The sequence below is a fragment of the Salvelinus namaycush genome, chromosome 13, assembly GCF_016432855.1.
Source record: "Salvelinus namaycush isolate Seneca chromosome 13, SaNama_1.0, whole genome shotgun sequence".
Taxonomy (NCBI): domain Eukaryota; kingdom Metazoa; phylum Chordata; class Actinopteri; order Salmoniformes; family Salmonidae; genus Salvelinus; species Salvelinus namaycush.
The window spans coordinates 19,248,282-19,269,425 of NC_052319.1; the positions used below are offsets into that span (position 1 = coordinate 19,248,282).

At 45.5% G+C, this 21,144-nt stretch overlaps 1 protein-coding gene across 1 annotated transcript in view; it reads left to right on the forward strand.

Moving 5' to 3' along the window:
- The window catches only part of LOC120057804 (receptor tyrosine-protein kinase erbB-4-like), a 468,628-nt gene that overhangs the window by 241,871 nt on the left and 205,613 nt on the right, over window positions 1-21,144 (forward strand). The window contains exon 2 of the mRNA XM_039006269.1: window positions 9,790-9,941. Coding sequence (XP_038862197.1) covers window positions 9,790-9,941 — 152 coding nt within the window. The remainder of the gene's footprint in view (window positions 1-9,789; window positions 9,942-21,144) is intronic.

Genomic DNA, 21,144 nt, shown 5'->3' on the forward strand with positions numbered 1-21,144 from the left:
GTAGACTTCCATGACAGATACTGTAGACTTCCATTACAGATACTGTAGACTTCCATTACAAATACTGTAGGCTTCCATTACAGATACTGTAGGATTCCATGACAGATACTGTAGACTTCCATGACAGATACTGTAGGCTTCCATGACAGATACTGTAGGCTTCCATTACAGATACTGTAGACTTCCATTACAGATACTGTAGGCTTCCATTACAGATACTGTAGACTTCCATTACAGATACTGTAGGCTTCCATGACAGACACTGTAGGCTTCCATTACAGATACTGTAGACTTCCATGACAGATACTGTAGGCTTCCATGACAGATACTGTAGACTTCCATGACAGATAGTGTAGGCTTCCATTACAGATACTGTAGGCTTCCATGACAGATAGTGTAGGCTTCCATTACAGTTACTGTAGACTTCCATGACAGATACTGTAGGCTTCCATGACAGATAGTGTAGGCTTCCATGACAGATACTGTAGACTTCCATTACAGATAGTGTAGGCTTCCATGACAGATAGTGTAGGCTTCCATTACAGATACTGTAGGCTTCCATGACAGATAGTGTAGGCTTCCATTACAGATACTGTAGACTTCCATGACAGATACTGTAGGCTTCCATGACAGATAGTGTAGGCTTCCATGACAGATAGTGTAGGCTTCCATGACAGATAGTGTAGGCTTCCATTACAGATACTGTAGGCTTCCATGACAGATAGTGTAGGCTTCCATTACAGATACTGTAGACTTCCATGACAGATACTGTAGGCTTCCATGACAGATACTGTAGACTTCCATTACAGATACTGTAGGCTTCCATGACAGATAGTGTAGGCTTCCATTACAGATACTGTAGACTTCCATGACAGATACTGTAGGCTTCCATTACAGATACTGTAGGCTTCCATGACAGATACTGTAGACTTCCATGACAGATACTGTAGGATTCCATTACAGATACTGTAGACTTCCATTACAGATACTGTAGGCTTCCATGACAGATACTGTAGACTTCCATTACAGATACTGTAGGCTTCCATGACAGATACTGTAGACTTCCATTACAGATACTGTAGACTTCCATGACAGATACTGTAGGCTTCCATTACAGATACTGTAGACTTCCATTACAGATAGTGTAGGCTTCCATTACAGATACTGTAGACTTCCATTACAGATACTGTAGGCTTCCATGACAGATACTGTAGACTTCCATTACAGATACTGTAGGCTTCCATGACAGATACTGTAGACTTCCATTACAGATACTGTAGACTTCCATTACAGATACTGTAGACTTCCATTACAGATACTGTAGGATTCCATTACAGATACTGTAGACTTCCATGACAGATACTGTAGGCTTCCATGACAGATACTGTAGGATTCCATTACAGATACTGTAGACTTCCATGACAGATACTGTAGGCTTCCATGACAGATACTGTAGGATTCCATTACAGATACTGTAGACTTCCATGACAGATACTGTAGACTTCCATTACAGACACTGTAGGCTTCCATTACAGATACTGTAGGCTTCCATGACAGATACTGTAGGCTTCCATTACAGATACTGTAGGCTTCCATTACAGATACTGTAGACTTCCATTACAGATACTGTAGGATTCCATTACAGATACTGTAGACTTCCATGACAGATACTGTAGGCTTCCATGACAGATACTGTAGGATTCCATTACAGATACTGTAGACTTCCATGACAGATACTGTAGGCTTCCATGACAGATACTGTAGGATTCCATTACAGATACTGTAGACTTCCATGACAGATACTGTAGACTTCCATTACAGACACTGTAGGCTTCCATTACAGATACTGTAGGCTTCCATGACAGATACTGTAGGCTTCCATTACAGATACTGTAGGCTTCCATTACAGATACTGTAGACTTCCATGACAGATACTGTAGGCTTCCATGACAGATACTGTAGACTTCCATTACAGATACTGTAGGCTTCCATGACAGATACTGTAGACTTCCATGACAGATACTGTAGACTTCCATTACAGACACTGTAGGCTTCCATGACAGACACTGTAGACTTCCATTACTGATCACTGATAACTCAGTAATTACCACTTAGCAGAACTGAGTATGTGATGTTGTATGTGATGTACAACAACATTTTGAGTTGATCGTACTCAAATAATTTAGCTGGATTGCCATTAAGGTTTCATAACGGAATGATAACAATTCAATCTCAGTGAAACGTTGTGTGTATGTGTCGGGGGGAGGGTGTCTTAGGGTTGTCAGGGGGGTTATTGAAGTGTATAGAGGTTTCTTTTTTGGTGGCTGATGATATATTATAAACTGTCCTTTTCACTGGGAGACTGGCTGATGATATATTATAAACTGTCATTTTCACTGGGAGACTGGCTGATGATATAATATAAACTGTCCTTTTCACTGGGAGACTGGCTGATGATATATTATAAACTGTCATTTTCACTGGGAGACTGGCTGATGATATATTATAAACTGTCCTTTTCACTGGGAGACTGGCTGATGATATAATATAAACTGTCATTTTCGCTGGGAGACTGGCTGATGATATAATATAAACTGTCATTTTCACTGGGAGACTGGCTGATGATATATTATAAACTGTCATTTTCACTGGGAGACTGGCTGATGATATAATATAAACTGTCCTTTTCACTGGGAGACTGCGCTTGCATCTCAAATGGCATCCAAATCCCCACATAACACACTACTTTTGAAAGTAGTGCTGTATGTAGGGCATAGGGTGCCGTTTGGGATACACCCTGCACATCTCACAATACCCCTGACATCTCGTCACGGTACCCCGAGGCTATAATAACTGTTTATTACCTGGAAACCCCATTTTATGATACCCCCTCCTCCCTCCTCCGTCTATACCAATGTTAACCGTTATTGAAAACACCCAGGCCTCATCGTATATTACCACATCACACCTGATCTGCATGCTAGCTCTGTTTGATACTTGCCTCTCCTTGCTTTGGTTATGTCCCAAATGGCATCTTATTCCTATGGGGAATAGGGTATCATTTTGTACGCATCTCTTTACTCTTCGGTGAGATCTGTATGCTCCCTCTGCCTCTTGTAATCTAATATCATGTGAGGAGGAATTGTTGGAACAAGATCTCATTTGTCTTTATAGCCCAATGTTGCCTTGAAGCTGATTCTTCTGTTTCTCATCCATCCATTTTCTGAGAGGTAATGGAGGGGAAATAAATAGGAAATCAAATGAAAGTTGGCTTTCAGAGTGCTGCTAATACAACAAGGGGGTATGAGTTGAGTTTAGCAAGGAGTAGAGGTTGACTTCCTTTGATTGATTTCTCTGAGGGGAAGTGTGAGGTAAACGTTTAGAAAATAAGGGAAATACAAAGAACTGCCAGACAGAGAGAGAGAGAGCACAGATCACAGAGACAGGGTTCTCAGAATGGTACATACAATTGAGGTAAGATAGTTGAGGGGAGCTGTCTTGGAGGAGACAGGTGTGTGTGTTTGGAGTAAACAGGTGTGTGTGTTTGTTTCCTATGGTGGTGTGTGGCAGTTCATGGGTGACTGTGTGACAACTCTGAGAGGATTCTGCCACCCCTGTCAAGGCGATAGCTCCCCTGTCAACCGTGAAGTGGCTAGAAACAGGCCACAGTGACAACATGGCTAGGGTTGAATGGTAATGTGGGAGAAGGCAGTGTCTAGAAACAGGCCACAATGACAACATGGCTAGGGTTGAATGGTAATGTGGGAGAAGGCAGTGTCTAGAAACAGCCCACAGTGACAACATGGCTAGGGTTGAATGGTAATGTGGGAGAAGGCAGTGTCTAGAAACAGCCCACAGTGACAACATGGCTAGGGTTGAATGGTAATGTGGGAGAAGGCAGTGTCTAGAAACAGCCCACAGTGACAACATGGCTAGGGTTGAATGGTAATGTGGGAGAAGGCAGTGTCTAGAAACAGCCCACAGTGACAACATGGCTAGGGTTGAATGGTAATGTGGGAGAAGGCAGTGGCTAGAAACAGCCCACAGTGACAACATGGCTAGGGTTGAATGGTAATGTGGGAGAAGGCAGTGTCTAGAAACAGCCCACAGTGACAACATGGCTAGGGTTGAATGGTAATGTGGGAGAAGGCAGTGTCTAGAAACAGCCCACAGTGACAACATGGCTAGGGTTGAATGGTAATGTGGGAGAAGGCAGTGTCTAGAAACAGCCCACAGTGACAACATGGCTAGGGTTGAATGGTAATGTGGGAGAAGGCAGTGTCTAGAAACAGCCCACAGTGACAACATGGCTAGGGTTGAATGGTAATGTGGGAGAAGGCAGTGTCTAGAAACAGCCCACAGTGACAACATGGCTAGGGTTGAATGGTAATGTGGGAGAAGGCAGTGTCTAGAAACAGCCCACAGTGACAACATGGCTAGGGTTGAATGGTAATGTGGGAGAAGGCAGTGTCTAGAAACAGGCCACAGTGACAACATGGCTAGGGTTGAATGGTAATGTGGGAGAAGGCAGTGTCTAGAAACAGGCCACAGTGACAACATGGCTAGGGTTGAATGGTAATGTGGGAGAAGGCAGTGTCTAGAAACAGCCCACAGTGACAACATGGCTAGGGTTGAATGGTAATGTGGGAGAAGGCAGTGTCTAGAAACAGCCCACAGTGACAACATGGCTAGGGTTGAATGGTAATGTGGGAGAAGGCAGTGTCTAGAAACAGGCCACAGTGACAACATGGCTAGGGTTGAATGGTAATGTGGGAGAAGGCAGTGTCTAGAAACAGGCCACAGTGACAACATGGCTAGGGTTGAATGGTAATGTGGGAGAAGGCAGTGTCTAGAAACAGCCCACAGTGACAACATGGCTAGGGTTGAATGGTAATGTGGGAGAAGGCAGTGTCTAGAAACAGCCCACAGTGACAACATGGCTAGGGTTGAATGGTAATGTGGGAGAAGGCAGTGTCTAGAAACAGGCCACAGTGACAACATGGCTAGGGTTGAATGGTAATGTGGGAGAAGGCAGTGTCTAGAAACAGGCCACAGTGACAACATGGCTAGGGTTGAATGGTAATGTGGGAGAAGGCAGTGTCTAGAAACAGCCCACAGTGACAACATGGCTAGGGTTGAATGGTAATGTGGGAGAAGGCAGTGTCTAGAAACAGGCCACAGTGACAACATGGCTAGGGTTGAATGGTAATGTGGGAGAAGGCAGTGTCTAGAAACAGCCCACAGTGACAACATGGCTAGGGTTGAATGGTAATGTGGGAGAAGGCAGTGTCTAGAAACAGCCCACAGTGACAACATGGCTAGGGTTGAATGGTAATGTGGGAGAAGGCAGTGTCTAGAAACAGCCCACAGTGACAACATGGCTAGGGTTGAATGGTAATGTGGGAGAAGGCAGTGGCTAGAAACAGCCCACAGTGACAACATGGCTAGGGTTGAATGGTAATGTGGGAGAAGGCAGTGTCTAGAAACAGCCCACAGTGACAACATGGCTAGGGTTGAATGGTAATGTGGGAGAAGGCAGTGTCTAGAAACAGCCCACAGTGACAACATGGCTAGGGTTGAATGGTAATGTGGGAGAAGGCAGTGGCTAGAAACAGCCCACAGTGACAACATGGCTAGGGTTGAATGGTAATGTGGGAGAAGGCAGTGGCTAGAAACAGCCCACAGTGACAACATGGCTAGGGTTGAATGGTAATGTGGGAGAAGGCAGTGGCTAGAAACAGCCCACAGTGACAACATGGCTAGGGTTGAATGGTAATGTGGGAGAAGGCAGTGTCTAGAAACAGGCCACAGTGACAACATGGCTAGGGTTGAATGGTAATGTGGGAGAAGGCAGTGTCTAGAAACAGCCCACAGTGACAACATGGCTAGGGTTGAATGGTAATGTGGGAGAAGGCAGTGTCTAGAAACAGCCCACAGTGACAACATGGCTAGGGTTGAATGGTAATGTGGGAGAAGGCAGTGTCTAGAAACAGCCCACAGTGACAACATGGCTAGGGTTGAATGGTAATGTGGGAGAAGGCAGTGTCTAGAAACAGGCCACAGTGACAACATGGCTAGGGTTGAATGGTAATGTGGGAGAAGGCAGTGTCTAGAAACAGCCCACAGTGACAACATGGCTAGGGTTGAATGGTAATGTGGGAGAAGGCAGTGTCTAGAAACAGCCCACAGTGACAACATGGCTAGGGTTGAATGGTAATGTGGGAGAAGGCAGTGGCTAGAAACAGCCCACAGTGACAACATGGCTAGGGTTGAATGGTAATGTGGGAGAAGGCAGTGTCTAGAAACAGCCCACAGTGACAACATGGCTAGGGTTGAATGGTAATGTGGGAGAAGGCAGTGTCTAGAAACAGCCCACAGTGACAACATGGCTAGGGTTGAATGGTAATGTGGGAGAAGGCAGTGTCTAGAAACAGGCCACAGTGACAACATGGCTAGGGTTGAATGGTAATGTGGGAGAAGGCAGTGTCTAGAAACAGGCCACAGTGACAACATGGCTAGGGTTGAATGGTAATGTGGGAGAAGGCAGTGTCTAGAAACAGCCCACAGTGACAACATGGCTAGGGTTGAATGGTAATGTGGGAGAAGGCAGTGTCTAGAAACAGCCCACAGTGACAACATGGCTAGGGTTGAATGGTAATGTGGGAGAAGGCAGTGTCTAGAAACAGCCCACAGTGACAACATGGCTAGGGTTGAATGGTAATGTGGGAGAAGGCAGTGTCTAGAAACAGCCCACAGTGACAACATGGCTAGGGTTGAATGGTAATGTGGGAGAAGGCAGTGTCTAGAAACAGGCCACAGTGACAACATGGCTAGGGTTGAATGGTAATGTGGGAGAAGGCAGTGTCTAGAAACAGGCCACAGTGACAACATGGCTAGGGTTGAATGGTAATGTGGGAGAAGGCAGTGTCTAGAAACAGCCCACAGTGACAACATGGCTAGGGTTGAATGGTAATGTGGGAGAAGGCAGTGTCTAGAAACAGCCCACAGTGACAACATGGCTAGGGTTGAATGGTAATGTGGGAGAAGGCAGTGTCTAGAAACAGGCCACAGTGACAACATGGCTAGGGTTGAATGGTAATGTGGGAGAAGGCAGTGTCTAGAAACAGGCCACAGTGACAACATGGCTAGGGTTGAATGGTAATGTGGGAGAAGGCAGTGTCTAGAAACAGCCCACAGTGACAACATGGCTAGGGTTGAATGGTAATGTGGGAGAAGGCAGTGTCTAGAAACAGGCCACAGTGACAACATGGCTAGGGTTGAATGGTAATGTGGGAGAAGGCAGTGTCTAGAAACAGCCCACAGTGACAACATGGCTAGGGTTGAATGGTAATGTGGGAGAAGGCAGTGTCTAGAAACAGCCCACAGTGACAACATGGCTAGGGTTGAATGGTAATGTGGGAGAAGGCAGTGTCTAGAAACAGCCCACAGTGACAACATGGCTAGGGTTGAATGGTAATGTGGGAGAAGGCAGTGGCTAGAAACAGCCCACAGTGACAACATGGCTAGGGTTGAATGGTAATGTGGGAGAAGGCAGTGTCTAGAAACAGCCCACAGTGACAACATGGCTAGGGTTGAATGGTAATGTGGGAGAAGGCAGTGGCTAGAAACAGCCCACAGTGACAACATGGCTAGGGTTGAATGGTAATGTGGGAGAAGGCAGTGGCTAGAAACAGCCCACAGTGACAACATGGCTAGGGTTGAATGGTAATGTGGGAGAAGGCAGTGGCTAGAAACAGCCCAAAGTGACAACATGGCTAGGGTTGAATGGTAATGTGGGAGAAGGCAGTGTCTAGAAACAGGCCACAGTGACAACATGGCTAGGGTTGAATGGTAATGTGGGAGAAGGCAGTGTCTAGAAACAGCCCACAGTGACAACATGGCTAGGGTTGAATGGTAATGTGGGAGAAGGCAGTGTCTAGAAACAGCCCACAGTGACAACATGGCTAGGGTTGAATGGTAATGTGGGAGAAGGCAGTGTCTAGAAACAGCCCACAGTGACAACATGGCTAGGGTTGAATGGTAATGTGGGAGAAGGCAGTGTCTAGAAACAGGCCACAGTGACAACATGGCTAGGGTTGAATGGTAATGTGGGAGAAGGCAGTGTCTAGAAACAGCCCACAGTGACAACATGGCTAGGGTTGAATGGTAATGTGGGAGAAGGCAGTGTCTAGAAACAGCCCACAGTGACAACATGGCTAGGGTTGAATGGTAATGTGGGAGAAGGCAGTGGCTAGAAACAGCCCACAGTGACAACATGGCTAGGGTTGAATGGTAATGTGGGAGAAGGCAGTGTCTAGAAACAGCCCACAGTGACAACATGGCTAGGGTTGAATGGTAATGTGGGAGAAGGCAGTGTCTAGAAACAGCCCACAGTGACAACATGGCTAGGGTTGAATGGTAATGTGGGAGAAGGCAGTGTCTAGAAACAGGCCACAGTGACAACATGGCTAGGGTTGAATGGTAATGTGGGAGAAGGCAGTGTCTAGAAACAGGCCACAGTGACAACATGGCTAGGGTTGAATGGTAATGTGGGAGAAGGCAGTGTCTAGAAACAGCCCACAGTGACAACATGGCTAGGGTTGAATGGTAATGTGGGAGAAGGCAGTGTCTAGAAACAGCCCACAGTGACAACATGGCTAGGGTTGAATGGTAATGTGGGAGAAGGCAGTGTCTAGAAACAGCCCACAGTGACAACATGGCTAGGGTTGAATGGTAATGTGGGAGAAGGCAGTGTCTAGAAACAGCCCACAGTGACAACATGGCTAGGGTTGAATGGTAATGTGGGAGAAGGCAGTGTCTAGAAACAGGCCACAGTGACAACATGGCTAGGGTTGAATGGTAATGTGGGAGAAGGCAGTGTCTAGAAACAGGCCACAGTGACAACATGGCTAGGGTTGAATGGTAATGTGGGAGAAGGCAGTGTCTAGAAACAGGCCACAGTGACAACATGGCTAGGGTTGAATGGTAATGTGGGAGAAGGCAGTGTCTAGAAACAGCCCACAGTGACAACATGGCTAGGGTTGAATGGTAATGTGGGAGAAGGCAGTGTCTAGAAACAGCCCACAGTGACAACATGGCTAGGGTTGAATGGTAATGTGGGAGAAGGCAGTGTCTTCATCCCAAATCATTTCCTGTTCCCTTTATATTGTACCATTTTGTTTACCGGTCCTATGGACCTAGTCAAAATAGTGCACTATATAGGGAATAGGGTGCCATTATTGAAACACACTCTCTTCTCTGTATCTCTCTAAAAAGAGTGCAGGTGGGGCTGTATTATTGATGTTAAATATGGCAGTATTTTGCATAACCTTTTACTCACCTCTGAATGGAAAGGTCCTTATTCTGTTTGTTTTCATGTGGCAATGGAGGTTATGACATGTTTCTTAGAATTGCTGCCTCACCTCTTTACTGATGGACCAAGCACCACTTAAGCCCACAGTGTGTGTGTTTGTGTGTGTGCGTGTGTGCATGTGCGTTCAATTGTGCTTTGTTGTGATTTTGTGTTGTTTTGGGGTGTTTTGGGCTGTCCTCTGGGCAGCAGCAGCAGCTGACAGGGCAGATGTCTCCTGTCTTAGTGGGGATAAAAGGTGTTTGATGGGTGGAAAAGACAGGCTTTAATTACATAGCAGGAGTCTACTCAGTAGCCTGGACACACGCTAACGGGGACTCATCTGCCCACTGGGCCTCAGGGGCTTCCTGTACACACAAACACACACACATGAACGCATAGCTAACATACCTCCTCCTCTTTCCTCTTTCTTTCTGCAGTATGCGCTGGCACAGAGAACAAGCTGAGTACTCTGTCAGACCTGGAGCAGCAGTACCGCACCCTAAGGAAGTATTATGAGAACTGTGAGGTGGTGATGGGTAACCTGGAGATCACCAGCATCGATCGCTCCAGAGACCTCTCCTTCCTCAGGGTAAGACCTGACACTACCATCCCTTCTTAGCTTTTCACTGTATTTCTTCCCCAACTATTTAGCTTTTAATCTTAGACCTCTCCTTCTTCAGGGTAAGACCCAACTTACACATCACTATTAGAATCACGACTTGGACAATCTGTCCTGGAATCACACCACGTTGTTGAACATTTCAGTGTCTATTCAATTAACTTTGGAACCAGTCATTGTCCACTCAACCTTGTTGGTCTGACATGGTTTTACTTTTACGTCTTCTCTTACCAATCAGCTAGGCTGTCTGTGACAGTCAGAGCTTCATCCTCTCTAACTCTGATCTCTAAATACCAAACACTGATTGTCTCCATGTTCCCTTCTGCTTCATGTGAGACTTCAATGGAAGTATGATGACCTGATTCTTTTGCTCTAATTCAACACAATCCATAGCCTCTTTGATTAGAGATTTAGAATAAATAATAATCAAATGGTCTGTTTGGGATTGATTGTAGGTTAGATGAGGGACCGGTGGTGCAATTGCTTAAGTGACCCAAAACACGCTCGCTCGCTCACACACACTTACATACACATGCACGCTCACACACCCTCTGAGGCCAAGTGAAATAATGATGTGGTAATGTGGTAATGATGTGGTAATGGGGGGTTGGAGGCAGGTCAGTGAACTGCTGTACATGAGTTGCTAAAAGTAGTGAACTAGATGGACTATATAGAATAAGTTACCATTTGAGAGACAGCACATCCCCAAAAGATTTCAGTCAATTTGGGAGAATTGGGGGGGATGGAGGGCTAACCCCTGTTGTGCTGACTGCATTATTGTGTGTTGGGTTGTAATGGGGTGGTTTGGCTGGGTGGTTGTCTGAACCCTAAGCACTTTATGACATGGTGCTTTAACCTAGTGGTAGGAAACCCAATCTCCAGCAAGGCCAGAGAGCACTTGGCCTCAAATGTATTTAACATTGATTCAGTGATCAATGTTTAGACAGAGTCACCTAATCAATTTTACCAGGTCTATGTGTTACGATTCAGAAATTACATCGCAAAAGTAGGTGACTATAACCCCCATTCTAAAAATGGCTTTGATCAATTGCTTAAATACTTTTGAATCAGTGTTTGTTAAAGAAAATACCCTCCGTGATACGTGTTTAGTATGTTTGTGTTGAAACAGTCTTTCTCTTATGTAAGGTCTGTGTATCTGTGTGGCGACCAGCATCAAGGCATAACACAGTACTGTTCTACATAACAAAACAAAACAGAAGAATTTAAGCCCTTCTGTGTTCCTCTAAACAACAATGTCGACCACTATATCGCCTTACCCCCCGCAATGAAAAGCCAAACGCCAGAGCGTGGCATGCTGTGGAGGAGAGCGGTGGAGAGAGCAGTGTTACCGTTGGCCCCCTACAGAGTTAACAGGTAATGGGACACTGCTCAACATTGTGAGTATGAGAGGGAAGCAATGTGCTGGTGAAGACAGTATGATTATTGTTGGTCTCTGCTACAAGCTAAAGTCCTACTCAGAAAAATCAGTTAAAAGTTCAATTTAGCTCTTTGTATGCTGCAGTTTGCCATTGCAGAACTCACGAAGGGATGCACATCGAGTGACAGTGTTTAGAACCTTGGTTACAAGCCTTGCTAGAACACGCTGTTATTTCCTTACATGACCATATAACAGAGGCTGGTTGCTGTTCGTTTACAAAATGGCCCCCCGTGGCGCTGTGCATGTGCCAAGGCTTCACAATTAACGAGGGTTAATTGAACATACTAATTAGAAACACAGGGTGCCAAGCAGCAAGGGAGCAGGGAGGAGGGCAAGGTAATGTGTGTATTTTTGGGTTGTTAAGATTATTATTATTTTAAAACACATTAATAATGTGCCATCCCTGGGGCAGAGGAGGAGGAGGAGGAGGAGGAGGAGGAGGAGGAGGAGGAGGAGGAGGAGGAGGAGGAAAACTTCACCTTGAGGTGTAGGAGAGGGGGAGAGGAGAGGGAAATAAAACCTAGCTAGAAGCTCCTTTCCTTCCTGCATGGTGGCCTGGCAGTCTGGGCTGTGTGTTTGGCTGGATGGCTGGCTGTCTACTGGGTGATTGAAAGTGATGCCTGTGCTTTGCCTCCCTTTAAAAGATAGCCAGAGATGGATGGCTGCATCCCAAGCCCCCTGAACAGCTTTAGCAGTAAATAGAGTCCATCTTCTAAACTCCATCCATACCGCTGATGAAACAAGACCCAGCTATAAGATTAATAACTGGAAATCTGCCCCAAGATCATTTTATTTTTTCTGTGTGTATTTTGTGTATGTGTATGTGTGTTGAATCCGACTTGTTTGTGAAAGTGTGTTTCTCGCACGCAAAATGCAAGAAATCTTGCAGCATTTAATTTCCACATGATGGTTCACGGATAAAGTAACACTTAGACCACTGTCTATGTCCCCTTCATTCAGTTGGATGGGCAGGATATGATCCAGTAATCCATCTGAGAAGGCCTTCAGCGTTCCCTGACCCTGACGTCACAGTCTCCTTGTAGCCACAGTCACAAGATCTACAACTCTACCACATTCCTTTACATCAGGTGTAGGTTGGTTGGCTCACTAGCTTAACATGTTATAAACCTTATAATAAGACATCCTTAAGTTTCATACATGCTTATAACAACTAATAAAGCATTGTACCTGCAGGCTGTACGTAAAGTTTTACCGCTAGAAGTAACCACTTCATAGCACAATTGTGTATCGAGACAATTAATCTATAGACAATCCTCCTTCTAGTACAAAGCCCTCCAACTCTCCCAACCTATCAGTCCCCTGCCTGGCTAATAGTGGCTCCCTGCCTTGTGTCTCTACTGTTAAATGGAGTGGTGTGATTGGTGTCTCAAATGTCACCCTATTCCCTATATATTGTAGTGCACTACTTTTGACCAGGGCCCATCAAACTTTTGGAAAAAATAGCGCACTATTTTAGGGAATAGTGTGCCATTTGAGACACAGTCCATGGTGTTAATTATACCACTATCATTGACAAACGGAAACTGTAAATATTTCCATTAGGTTTCACATCATTAGCTTGACGATTAGAGACTGGGAAGAAAAGAGGTGGCGGGTAGGAGGGGGTCTGATAAGAAATTCTCTCTCTCTCTCTCAAAAGTGCTATATAAACTTTGTATTATTACTCCCAGCAGCACATCATTCTCTAATTACAACATAACTTCATTGACATTAAAACTCCATTTGAAAAGTATTTAAGTGAGTATTATTTTATAATGTTTTATACATTGAGTGTACAAAACATTAACAACACCTGTTCTTTCCATGACATAGACTGACCAGGTGAATCTAGGTAAAAGCTATGATCCCTTATTGATGTAGATATGTTCTATAGTATGCACGCTAGTTCTATGCTTCCCATTCTTAAGTTTCATTTTTCGTTTTTGAGTCTTTTACTTTCGGTTTTGTACAGCGGTTTAGATGGTACAATGATTCTCTACTGTATTCTTGCTTGTTTTGTTACATAAACTGAAATTAGATTTCTGCATAGCGCATCTTTAAATCCACTTTAATCAGTGTATAGGGAAGGAGACAGATTAAAGAAGGATTTTTTAAGCCTTGAGACAATTGAGACATGGATTGTATTCATGGGCAAGACAAAAGATCTAAGTGCCTTTGAACGGTGTATGGTAGTAGTTGCCAGGTTCACCGGTTTGTGTCAAAAACGACTGGGTTTTTCACAACTGTTTCCCGTGTGAATCAAGAATGATCCACCACCCAAAGAACATCCAGCCAACTTGACACAACTGTGGGAAGCATTGGAGTCAACACGGACCAGCATCCCTGTGGAACGCTTTTGACACCTTGTAGAGTCCATGCCCTGACGAATTGAAGCTGTTCTGAGGGCAAAAGTATTAGGAATGTTAGGAAGGTGTTCTTAATGTTTTGTATACTCAGTGTATATAGCACGAGACTGGGCTGATTGGGTTGTGGGTCGGGAACTTTAAAACAACATCATAATGGCCCTTACAGTAGCAGTCAGTCCCCTGGAGTTATTTTGACCCTGTGTGTTCCAGAGGACAGAGGTCAAATAGGGTTTAATGAGCCTGGAGAACACGGAGGAGCAGAGGAGTCATTTAAAGTAGTCTGTCCCCAGCCAATCACCTCTACTCAGGATAAGAGGAGCTGTCTGCATTAATGACAGCAGACACCTACCTCTGTGCATCGAAATAGGGACATGATAAGAGTGAGACTCATGGTCAGAGACTTTGACCTGCATTTTTCTTCTTACTCTCCCTCCACCTCTTGTTTTGTGGGCCATCCTCTACCTATCCTGCAGCCTCTGTCCTGATACAGCCTGGATGGGGAAGGAAACTTAGTCTCCCTCTTTCTCTCTCTCTCTCTCTGTTCCTCTCTCCCCCTCTCCTCCTCTTCTTCTCACTTTTTACAGGCTGGTTATTTATCCCTCAGGCGTGGTTGGTTGGTGTATGTGTACTGCCTGCCTGGGTAGTTGCTGGGCTAGATGAGATCAGAATACATCCCAACTGGCACGCTATTCCCTACATAGTGCACTATGTTTGAACATACAGGGCCCATAGAGCTCTGGTCAAAAGTAGTGCACTTTTTAGGGAATAGGGTGCTATTTGGGACACAGCTCAGATTACGTTCCCCTGTTCCTCAGCACCCTTCATTATTAATGAAGACTGATGAAGTGTTGGCGAGCTCCTGTCTTTGAGGCGCGCCTAGATTGGATTGACAATCGCTATTAGCTTGCTCGCAAGTTCATTTCCATCACTTTAATATGACATGAATAAGGACAGAGAGAGAGAGATAACCCTGCACAAAGAAAGAGGGAGGGGGAGAGAGAGAGAGAGAGAGAGAGAGAGAGAGAGAGAGAGAGAGAGAGAGAGAGAGATAGCGAGAGAGAGAGAGAGAGAGAGAGAGGGAGAGCTAGAGAGAGAGAGAGAGAGAGAGAGAGAGAGAGAGAGAGAGAGAGAAAGAGCGAGCAAGAGAGAGAAAGAACAAGAGAGCGAGAGAGAAAAAAAAGAGAGAAAGAGAGAGAGAAGGAGTGAGAGAGCGAGCGAGAGAGCGAGAGAGAGCGAAAAAGAAAGAGCGAGAGAGAAAGAGCAACAGAGAGAGCGAAAGAGAGAGTGAGAGAGAGAGCAAGCGAGAGAGAAAGAGCGAGAGAGAGAGAGAGAGAGAGAGCGCGAGAGAGAACGAGAGAGAGAAAGAGCGAGAGAGAATGATAGAGAGAACGAGTGAGAGAGAGAAAGAGTGAGAAAGAAAGAGCGAGAGAGAAAGAGCGGGAGAGAAAGCTCAAAAGAGAACAATAGAGCAAGAGAACAAGAAAACGAGAGAGCGAGAGAGAGAGAGAGAGAGAGAGAGAGAGAAAGAGCGAGAGAGAGAGAGAAAGAGCGAGCGAGAGAGAAAGAGCAAGAGAGAGAAAGAACAAGAGAGCGAGAGAGAAAAAAAAGAGAGAAAGAGAGAGAGAAGGAGTGAGAGAGCGAGAGAGAGCGAAAAAGAAAGAGCGAGAGAGAAAGAGCAACAGAGAGAGCGAAAGAGAGAGCAAGCGAGAGAGAAAGAGCGAGAGAGAGAGAGAGAGAGCGCGAGAGAGAACGAGAGAGAGAAAGAGCGAGAGAGAATGATAGAGAGAACGAGTGAGAGAGAGAAAGAGTGAGAAAGAAAGAGCGAGAGAGAAAGAGCGAGAGAGAAAGCAAGAGAGAGAGCGAGAGAGAGCGAGAGAGAGTGAGACGGAGCGAGAGAGAGAGAGCGTGAGAGCAAGCGAGAAAGAGCGAGAGAGAGAAAGAGCAAGAGAGCGAAAGAGCCGAGAGAGAGAGCGGGAGAGAGCAAGAGAGAGAAAGAGCGAGAGAGAGAGCGGGAGAAAGCGAGAGAGAGCGAGAGTTAGCGATAGAGAGAGAGAGCGAGAGAGCGAGTGAGAGAGAGCGAGAGAGAGCGAGAGAGAGAAAGAGCCGAGAGAGAGAGCGGGAGAGAGCAAGAGAGAGAAAGAGCGAGAGAGAGAGCGGGAGAAAGCGAGAGAGAGCGAGAGTTAGCGATAGAGAGAGAGAGCGAGAGAGAGCGAGTGAGAGAGAGCGAGAGAGAGCGAGAGAGCGAGAGAGAGAGGGAGAGCTAGAGAGAGAGGGAGAGCTAGAGAGAGAGAGAGAGAGAAAGAGCTCGAGAGAAAGCTCGAGAGAGAGAGAGAGAGAAAGAGCTCGAGAGAAAGCTCGAGAGAGAGAACGAGAGAGCGAGAGAACGAGAGCACGAGAGAGCGAGAGAGAGAGAGATAGAAAGAGCGAGAGAGAGAGAGAGAAAGAGCGAGAGAGAGAAATAACGAGAGAGAGAAAGAGCCGAGAGAGAGAGCGGGAGAGAGCGAGAGAGAGAGAGAGAGAGAAAGAGAGAGAGAGAGAGAGAGAGAAAGAGCGAGAGAGAGAGAGAGAGAGAAAGAGCGAGAGAGAGAGAGAGAGAGAGAAAGAGCGAGAGAGAGAGAGAGAGAAAGAGTAATAGTATTATTACAGTATTATGACTGTTACTTATTATGACTGTTATTGTTATTACTGTTATTGTTATTACTATTATTATTGTTGTTTATCATTCCAAGTAGTAATGGTATGGGTGGTAATGGTAATGATAGCAGTTTAATGATGGTGGTGGTGGTAGTAGTGGTAATGATGATAGTAGTTGTAGTACCAATGTAATGGTGAAGATGACCGTTATTTAGTTATAAGTTAGTTATAGTTTCATTTTTTTATTACATTACATTCGATTATTGACTGTTACCATTTTATTGTTACTATTTTTATATTTAATTTTGTATTATTATTTACTGCCATTCTATATTATTATTTGTCATTGTTTATAATTTTATTACAATGTATATTGTATACATTGTTGCTTTGGCAATATTGACACAATGTTTTTCATGCCAATAAAGCAGCTTGAATTTGAATTTGAATTTGAATTTGAAAGAGCGAGAGAGAAAGAGCGAGAGAGAGAGAGAGAAAGAGCGAGAGAGAAAGAGCGAGAGAGAGAAAGAAAAAAGAGAGAAAGAAAGAGAGAGCGAGAGAGAGAAGGAGTGAGAGAGCGAGAGAGAGAGCGAAAAAGAAAGAGCGAGAGAGAAAGAGCAAGAGAGAGCGAAAGAGAGAGTGAGAGAGAGAGAGCGAGATAGAGAAAGAGAGAGAAAAAGCGAGAGAGAGAGAGTGAGAGAGCGAGCGAGAGTGAGAGAGAGTGAGAGAGAACGAGAGAGAGAAAGAGCGAGAGAGAGAGAGTAAGAAAGAGAGAGAAAGCGAGAGAGAAAACGAGAGAGAGAGCGAGAGTGAGAGCGAGCAAGAACAAGAGAGAGTGCGAGAGAGCGAGCGAGAGAGAGTGAGACGGAGAGAGAGCAAGAGAGAGAGAGAGAGAGTGAGAGCAAGCGAGAAAGAGCCGAGAGAGAGAGCGGGAGAGAGAAAGTGCGAGAGAGAGAGAGTGAGAGAGAGCGAGAGGGAGCGAGAGAGAGAGAGAGAGAGATAACCCTGCACAAAGCTCTGTCTCTCTATCTTTCTCGCTCTTTCTCTCTCCCTCTCTCGTTCACACGCTCTCTCTCTCTCTCTCTCTTGCTCTTTCTCTCACTCTTTCTCTCTCTCGCTCTTTCTCTCTCTCGCTCTCTCTCGCTCTGTTTTTTGCGCTCTCTCTCGCTCCTTCTCACTCTCTCTCGCTCCTTCTCTCGCTCTCGCTCCTTCTCTCGCTCTCGCTCTCTCTCTCGCTCTTTCTCCCTCTCGCTCTCGCTCTCTCTCTCGCTCTTTCTCTCTCTCGCTCTCTCTCGCTCTTTCTCTCTCTCTCTCTCGCTCTCTCTCTCGCTCTTTCTCTCTCTCGCTCTATCTCTCTCTCTCTCGCTCTCTCACACTTTCTCTCTCTTGCTCTCTCGCTCTTTCTCTCTCTCGCTCTCTCTCTCTGAGCGAGAGAGAAAGAATGACAGAGAGAGCGACAGCGAGAGAGAGCAAGAGTGAGAGAGTGCGAGAGAGCGAGATTGAGTGCGAGAGAGAGCGAGAGAGAGCGAAAGCGAGAGAGTGAAAGCGAGAGTTAGCGAGAGAGAGAAAGAGCGAGAGAAAGAGCCGAGAGAGAGTGAGAGAGAGAAAGAGCGAGAAAGGGAGAGAGAAAGAGAAAAAGAGCGAGAGAGAACGAGAGAGAGAAAGTATGAGAGAGCGAGAGAGAGAGAGAGAGAGAGAGAGAGAGAGAGAGAGAGAGATAGAGCTAGAGAGATAGAGAGAGAGAGAGAGATAGAGCTAGAGAGATAGAGCTAGAGAGAGAGCGGGGGGAGGCGCTGAAGGCAATGTTGGAATTCTGTGTAGGCTCTAACTTTTTCTCTTGGATCTCGGTCTGCTGTCTGACTGATGGTGGTCAGGAAAGACACAGTTATAGGAGCTAAGCAGACAGAAGCAGAGAGATGCCTGATGCCACTATCCACTAGCTTTATATTGATTCTCCCTGTTCTATATAGGAACACATTACAGCAGGCAAGGGGTGGTAGTATGAGGTAGATGAGGGTGTCTGTGTGTTTGGTGACATTCGCTTTAAACCCTACTCCCTTGGAATGATTATTTAGAGAGCGATGTGAGATGTATGTCTGGGCCTTTGTGTGCTTCAGTGTGTGGTTATGTGTGCGTGCATGTTGTGTTTGTGCATGCGCGTGTGTGTGTATGCATGATGTGGTTGCACTTTCATGCGTACATGCATCTGTCCCTGCGTCCGTCTGCTTGTGTGCGTGTGTGTGTAATCTTGCACAGTGCACTGCTGTATCAAGGTTTAAACGTTTTTCCCAGGCTGACTGACAGGTACATTTTCTCTCTGTGGCCCTGCTGGGTTTGGGGAGGCCATTCTATCCCCTGTCTGTCATGGCCCCGCTGCTGGAATAGATAGATAGTGGATAGATAGAGCGTGGAAATGAAAGAAGCGCCTCAAATTGCTTCTTCTTCCTTTCCGTGATTTACTGGTTTGACTGTGTTGGCTGGAGCCACCCCGGATATTCTCTCATGTTTTCTTCTTCTCCTTCTCATTCTCTCTTTCCTTACTCTCTTTCACTTACCCTCCCTCCCTCCCTCCCTCCCTCCCTCCCTCCCTCCCTCCCTCCCTCCCTCCCTCCCTCCCTCCCTCCCTCGCTCCCTCGCTCCCTCCCTCCCTCCCTCCCTCCCTTCCTTCCTTCCTTCCTCCCTTCCTTCCTTCCTTCCTTCCTTGTCATCCTGTCGTAGTTCTGGCATCCAGCCACTTGGGACAGTGATGGTTGTCCAACCCTTCACCTGACAGCCCAGGTACAGCCAGTCACTCTATTGACAATCACCATTGTTGTGAACAGAGGTTTTGGTCGATGTCAATAACTAGCTCCTGCTCTCTGTTGACATAAGTTGCTGCTGGTTACATTCCAAATGGCACCCTATTTCCGATATAGTGCACTACTTTTGACCAGGGCCCATAGGGAGATGTTCCAAAGTAGTGCACTTTAAAGGGAATAGGGTGCCATTTGGGACGCAGATTAAGTGTCAGGAAGATGCATGGCCCTGTAGTTCAGGCCTGGCTGGGACACAGTGTCTTCTCCTCTTCTCCCAGAAACAGCTAATGATGTTACACACCTTTGATTGACATCTTCATTAAAGGACCATCCATCATGGTGGATGGCTAGGTTGGTTACCTACCCACCGGTTTGTGTACAGAGACAGGATTCAGGAGTGTCTGGACATGACGTCTAGACATTTAGAAGGGGACACTATTTATTTTCCCCTCTGTCTCTCTTGCTCTCACTCACTTTATCTATACTTCTCTCTGTCTCTTTCTCTCACGCTCTCTCTCAGTTCCTCTCTCTCTTCTTTTCTGACCTCAGATAGTAAAAAGTGAAGTGATTGTTGAACTCAGATGTAGAAGATACTCCTAACTCTGTATTCCCTAAGAGGGGGGTTCCATCTTGAGGTGTTATAAAAAATGTATTTGTTTACTTAACAAAAAATGTGCACACCCTATACCCTCAAAATTAACCATAAATAACAATAACTGTAGCGACCCTGTGTTTATAAACGTGGATATTGACTCTACTCATTTCATCATGGTTTCGATGCCACACAGGGGTAACGGGCCAGAAGGTCAGAGACGGATGCAGACAATGTTCAGCTAGGGGGAAATCAGATTTTCAACATTTTGATGGTGTATTTATAATACATGCAACACATTTTCCACCAACGGGTCTCTGTGCCAATGCACCATACGATTACCGACATTGTGCGCTTATCATTATGGTTTTCGTTTTCAACAACACAATCAAGTAGTATGTCAATCTCGACTGACAGAAAATACATCCCTCCCTACTCAGTATCATAGGCTTGATTTGACAATCTCCGAATGTCATTCAACTTATTAGTGTTTTGTAACGGATGTCTCTTTCCATTAATGGAATGGATGTTGCACAGTATGGATTCTGGAATGGATGTTGCACAGTATGGATTCTGGAATGGATGTTGCACAGTATGGATTCTGGAATGGATGTTGCACAGTATGGATTCTGGAATGGATGTTGCACAGTATGGATTCTGGAATGGATGTTGCACAGTATGGATTCTGGAATGGATGTTGCACAGTATGGATTCTGGAATGGATGTTGCACAGTATGGATTCTGGAATGGATGTTGCACAGTATGGATTCTGGAATGGATGAACATACGCAGGTAACCATGCCTACAGGAGACTTTTGAAGTAGCCTGATCAGATTAAAACATCGAGGAATAGTTATTTGGATTGATGTCACGATCGTTGTTAGAATAAATGGACCAAGGCGCAGCGTGCGTAGAGTTCCACATGTATAATAAATGAAACTCACCAAAACAATACCGAACAAAACGAACGTGAAGCTATGTAGTGCTCACAAGCAACAATACATAAACAAGATCCCACAACCACAGTGGGGAAAAGGCTGCCAAAATATGATCCCCAATCAGAGACAACGATAGACAGCTGCCTCTGATTGGGAACCACACCAGGCCAACATAGAAATACAAAAAACTACAGTACCCACCCTAGTCACACTCTGACCTAAGCAAAATAGAGAATAAAAAGTCTCTCTAAGGTCAGGGCGTGACAATTGGAAAGGAGGCAGAACACGTGTTAAGCTTTCCTGATTAACCGCTGGAAGGGACCTGGGAGAATGATGATTGGCAACAAACAGCGCATCAGTATCTGAAGTAAAAATACAGCCAGACTGGCCTGCTATTATGCCTTTCTACA